The sequence below is a fragment of the Hevea brasiliensis genome, chromosome 10 (genome assembly GCF_030052815.1).
Source record: "Hevea brasiliensis isolate MT/VB/25A 57/8 chromosome 10, ASM3005281v1, whole genome shotgun sequence".
NCBI classification, from domain to species: domain Eukaryota; kingdom Viridiplantae; phylum Streptophyta; class Magnoliopsida; order Malpighiales; family Euphorbiaceae; genus Hevea; species Hevea brasiliensis.
The window spans coordinates 5,928,691-5,934,118 of NC_079502.1; the positions used below are offsets into that span (position 1 = coordinate 5,928,691).

The 5,428-nt window shown below is 32.5% G+C and overlaps 1 protein-coding gene across 1 annotated transcript; it reads right to left on the reverse strand.

Annotated features, from left to right (window-relative positions):
• Positions 1-1,664: 1,664 nt before the first annotated feature.
• Positions 1,665-4,270, reverse strand: LOC131169477 (protein SIEVE ELEMENT OCCLUSION A-like). The gene is made up of 5 exons (XM_058128705.1): positions 3,846-4,270; positions 3,656-3,762; positions 3,410-3,537; positions 2,834-3,310; positions 1,665-2,606 (listed from the first exon to the last, which is right to left on the reverse strand). The coding sequence occupies exons 1-5, from the start codon at positions 4,241-4,243 to the stop codon at positions 1,974-1,976; spliced, it is 1,743 nt and encodes a 580-aa protein (XP_057984688.1). The 5' UTR covers positions 4,244-4,270; the 3' UTR covers positions 1,665-1,973.
• Between the last annotated feature and the right edge of the window lie 1,158 nt (positions 4,271-5,428).

The window sequence follows — 5,428 nt, forward strand, 5'->3', positions numbered from 1 at the left end:
TAGAATCAGAGAAATCTTCTGTGCAGACTTCACAGCTCAATTAGATGAACATTTTACGGATATCATAAGAGGAGGAATTGAAACTTTGCACAGTATCTGCAGACATCTGAAGGAGAAGATTTAGAAAACCCTCAGAGAAATTAGAGAGAGTAGTTTTGGGAATGGCAAATGTTAAACATTTTTATTATCTAATCTAGCTGAGAAAGAGAGAGAAGAGTGAAGAAAAAGTAGAAGAGTAGAGAGGATGAGGAGAGAGGAAGGGAAAGGAGGTAACTTCGTTAGTTTTTGAAAATTTAAAGCACAGATGATATAATTTAGAGTACAGTCAATCATAAATGAAGCCATTTCTGGCTTTTTTTTTATATAAATAATTGATGATATAATTAATTTATATTTAATTATTCTGATTTTCATAAGTATAGGTATTTAATAAATTATTATTTTAATTTAAATATTTAATGGAGTAACTCTAAATAATAAAAAGGTATAAATATATATTTCACCAAGTTTTTTTTCTCTTTCTAAAACTTTTCTTTGTAAATGTGATCATTTTGTATGAAAATTTATATAATAAAATCAATATATATATAATAATTTTATTATAATTATTAATTATAATAAATTTTATCATAATAATAATTATAATTAAATTTTTGTATGGACAAGGCTTATATTAAATAAACACTTGACGGGAAGACAAATTTATAAATTCAGGACATGTTATGGAGTCGACAATGATGATGTCAAATTCCGGCTGAAAATATTGAAATTTAAGGCTAGAAGTCGGCGAAGTCACCGACACTGCCGTGGTTTCAGAAGTTATGATTACGTCTGCACTTGACTGTACAATGCACTACAATGAAGGCCAACAATGGCACTCCTTATTTTTCAATATGTTTTTCTAAATTTTAAAAATTTATTAAAAATTGCATGAAACTTATCCTAAAAATGTTTCATAATTATTAATTTTAATTTTACATAAATTTTGAAAATTTTTATAGTCTCACAAATATGAATTAGAGGAAAATCATTTATTAGCAAAGGAAAATTCTGATCCTAAACTATAATTTTTTTATGAAATTTGTGCATTAATTTGAAATTTGAGAAATTGGAATGGTGTAATTAAGGGACAGAAAATAACATATATGTTAGAATTTGGAATTTTTAATGGAGTTGGTTCATCAAGATCAATGGAGAGGCAAAGGGAAAGGAGATATAGTTCTGTGTGAAAAGTAAATAAAATAGAAAAATTATTATTTAATTTTTATATTTTAATAAAATTAATTATTTTATTTATTTATCTTAAAATTTCATTATCTAATCTTTTATTTTTAATCTGTAAATTATTTAGTGCTCTTGTTATTTTAAAGTAAATTTTCTATTATAGACTGAAATTGAGTAGTTGATAGATTTAAACTTACAGGAGCTAAATATTTATCTTATTTAAATTAGAAGGATTAAATAGTGAAGTTTAAAAAAAAATTATTTCAAAATTATAAGAGGGATTAAATAATTTATAGACTATAAAATATAAATAATAAATAATATATTTAAAAAAAAAAGGATAAAGTAAGTTTCATTTAAATATAGAAATTAAAGAGTAATTTTTTTAATAAAATATTGTCCCTCACTCTCACACACACACAAGAGAGAGAGTTAACAAAGCCTTCAAACTTCACTATAGCATGCAGTTCCTTGAAAGCACACCAAACTGGGGAGCTGCTGCACTAAAAGTTCAAGGTTTACCGCACAACATACACAACCACACAGACTTAGCTCGTATAGAGCTACACACAATTACCATAGATGGAGATTGATTAATTGTCTAGTGCAGACATTAACCACTAAACACACAACATCCTAAATTGCAATTAATGCAAGAAAATTCTTGCATCAATTACTTATTTATTCTTTCAACGAAACACTACACCAGATGGCCGGTCACCTCCACCGTAACAAGCCAAGCTCGGTCACTACTCACAGCAACGGTACATCAGGTACTTGACCATTTTACGATCACAAATTTCGCATATCATCATCTCATCTGCGACCTTTGCAACGGTGGGGAGGACAATGTGATAACAATGGTGTTTTTGGTCCTTAAGTAGTTCTTCGATCTTTTCGTTGAGTGCTAGCACAAAAGAATCAACATTCGTGTCGGCTTTCCACCATTCATTTATCTTTGACAACACCTCTAGAACAACTTCTCCTGCGGCTTTGGCCATTTTATTAGATGATCCTGATTGAGTAAATGCAGCCCATCCCATGTAGCTGCCTTTGAAGCTAAGCAAAGTCTTGACATCTTTCATGGTATTGTTTTCTTTAGCATTCTTGCTATCTCCTATCCCCGAGCAAAAGATCCTTTCCAATCGGGTCCAAAAGAGCCAACTTTCTATTTCATCAGCTTTCGAGCAGTCACTGAGCTTCTTTTCAGTACTGGAATCGAGAATGGCTTTGGAGTGATCGATGGCACTGCTCTTGCCAACATAAACCAAATCTATGCTTATCTGAGTGTTGTCCTTAACCACATTTATCTCCGTGATGAAGTCCCCGATCCATTTGACGTCTTCTCCTCCAAAAAGGCATATGATTGAAGCTTTTTTCGGCTGATATATATGCATATATAATTTAGTCTAATAAAATATTAAAAAGCTAAATTAATTTTAACTAATACATCCAATGAACTTTATTTGCCTATGGCTCAGTTCTTGAAAAGGAAAAAGGAATAAAAAAAAAACCCTTTATTCAGAATTAAGAGATAACGGGTTCAAACTTCAATTGGAGTCTAATTAAAAATAAATTTTATTAATATAAGTTAGGATTGTAAAATTACCGAAGGGCCTGTATAAATTCCTCCGAGAAGTAGATCCAGGGCCCGCTGCAGACTCTGATCCCATGGTGGTATAATTTCATGCTCAGTGAATAGCTCTGCCAACTTTCCTGATATACACACAGAGTAGAGAGTAAAAGAGGTTGGGAATTTTGCGCCTGATTTTTGATCCAGTGGCACCAGAATTGTCTCATTTGTGAACTTCCATACCTCCCTGATGTATTTAATGAAATATGTTTTGATGATTTTCGGATTTCGGACAGTGTACCAAGGCATCAGGGACTGCAATTTTGAAAACTTTTGTTCGTTGAACTTGTCCACAATTGGAAGCCACACTATTCGATATCGATTCTGCTCCTTCGCTTGCAGTTCTTGGTACAATTTAGCAAGAGCCTTTAAACTATTTATCTGTTCATCCCAAGCATCAAGACCAGATATGAGCAGAAACACTTTGGTGTCCTTTAGTGAACTAATACGGACCTGCATTTGTTTCCAAAAGAATTTTTAAAATATAACTTGCAATATTTAACATGAGAGATGCTGAGAAGTGACAGAATTGAAATTGGGTAAATTGCGAACCTCTATCTTGGCGTCAGTGCCTAAAACAAGGGGTGGCTTCCCATCGGGCCCGACGTCAAACAAGTCGATGAGGATGGTCGTAAGGTCTTGGTATTTGTTGAAACGATCATTAAGCCCCTTGTATAACTCTATAATATCCCAATGGTGATCTTTATTCAGTCAATTCCATAAAGGATTTAGCTCCCAAAAAATTGAAATTCTAAGCGGGGTTGTTAAGTTGGAATGGCCAATAAAGGGCTTAATTACCAATTTCACTTTTCCAATGAGAAAATTCCAATTCCAGGCCTTTCTGCATGCTACTGACTTTAGAAGCCAGCATTCTCAGTTGCGATGCCATTTTTGCCATGGTGTGCCTGAAATTACAGTAGATGAGTTTCTGTTCAATTTACTTGGAAATAAAAAAATGGATTATATAAGGAAGCATTCCAAGACTTACTCATCCCTCAACCCAAGGGCAGCAATATAAGAGCCGCAGGTCACAACACTATAAATCGTCCAATAGGTGGCTCTGGCTATTTCATTCATGGCAGACGGTTGTATTTCAGCTTCAAAATACTTAGGATCTAGATCACTGAACTGGAGAACACATTTGATTACAGCCATTATGGGTTGGATAAGCACATTAATTGCTCCTGATAGATTTTGCAAGGCACCGCCCATATCCTTGTTGACTGGCAGCTGCTTAAGGAAAGCCATGTTCTTGGGAACAGGATCTGGACTGTCAATCTGAGTAAGCAGATAAAATTCACCATAATTCACTGCAAAAGCAGCTGCCATAATAATCAGCTTTTCATCCCACAGATAGTCTGCAAGTTCTTTTTCGAGAATCGACATTGTTGTTTCTTGCGCATCTCTATCGATGCAATTGCATGCTAGCTGTGGATTACAAGCATGTTTAAATTAAGATTCGTCATTGACTCCAGAATCAATAACTAAACTTTAGAAAGTTGAAGAATATATTAATGTACAAGAAGTTCGCAGCTGCTTGCCAGTGGCAAACTTACTGCAGTGCTCAAAAGTCAAAAGACAATTTGGAGCCATGCTAGCTATTCCTATGATGTATTTTGAAGAAGTAGTTTGCTCATGGCACAGTTAAAACATTTATATCAATGGAGGAGTAATTTAATGTAATTATATATAATCATCAAGAAAACCTTGCAGCAGATTTTGTTTATGAGGTAAGCCGGTACTTGAAGCACTGCTGATTTTTCCTGCAAAGGAATAATTACTTTCATGTTAGTATTTCATAATATTTAACCATTCCCTACTCAAATTTAACTTATTGAAAAGGGAAAAGAGAACTATGAACTTACATTTGGAACGTCATGATCCCTTTTGGGATTGCCATGAAGCAAGATTTTGCCAATGATGCTGAACAAGTCGCCAAGGTTATAAACTTTGCGACCTTGAGGTTTGTGGGTTTCTTGAACCTTCTCAAGTATTGCACCATCATCGAGCTCTAACGAAGACATGTTTGCAAGAGTAGGGTGGATATGTGGAAGCCGACAATTGGAGAGAGAAGATCAAGTCTGGGATTTCGTGTGTCTTCAAATTAGGAAAACCCTTTATATAGGCATATGTGTTAGGTTAATAGGTTAATGTCTCAAAAATTTTGTGTATTTAAAATATTTTTTCAATTTGAATAGGAAAAATATTAATCAATTTGTTTGAGGTTTATTTAATTCTAAATTTTTCAATAAAATAATAATTTTAAATAAGATAATATCACATTCAATAATTATAAAAAAAATAAATTAAATAATTAATTCAAAATTTTCTCAAATTTTACGATATAACTAATTTATAGATTAATTTAATTTATATAATTAAATTGGCATATCATATTATTATATTATTATTACAATATACTAAAGGAGGAGACACTTTTTCTACTCTTAATAACAGTGTAAAAGTGACTCTCTTTTATTATTATTTTTTTTTTTAAATATCATGTTGTCGTTTCATTAAATAATCAGATGAACTAATTTACATAAAATGCTTACTTACACCTAGTTCATC

Bases quoted from the DNA above. Each gene is read 5' to 3' on its own strand.
- LOC131169477 (XM_058128705.1), bottom strand. From the start codon at position 4,243: ATGTCGATTCTCGAAAAAGAACTTGCAGACTATCTGTGGGATGAAAAG. The intron at 3,763-3,845 runs GTAAGTCTTGGA...CTGTAATTTCAG, and splicing joins GCCCTTGGGTTGAGGGATGA to GCACACCATGGCAAAAATGG. The intron at 3,538-3,655 runs GTAATTAAGCCC...GGGATATTATAG, and splicing joins TCATTGGAAAAGTGAAATTG to AGTTATACAAGGGGCTTAAT.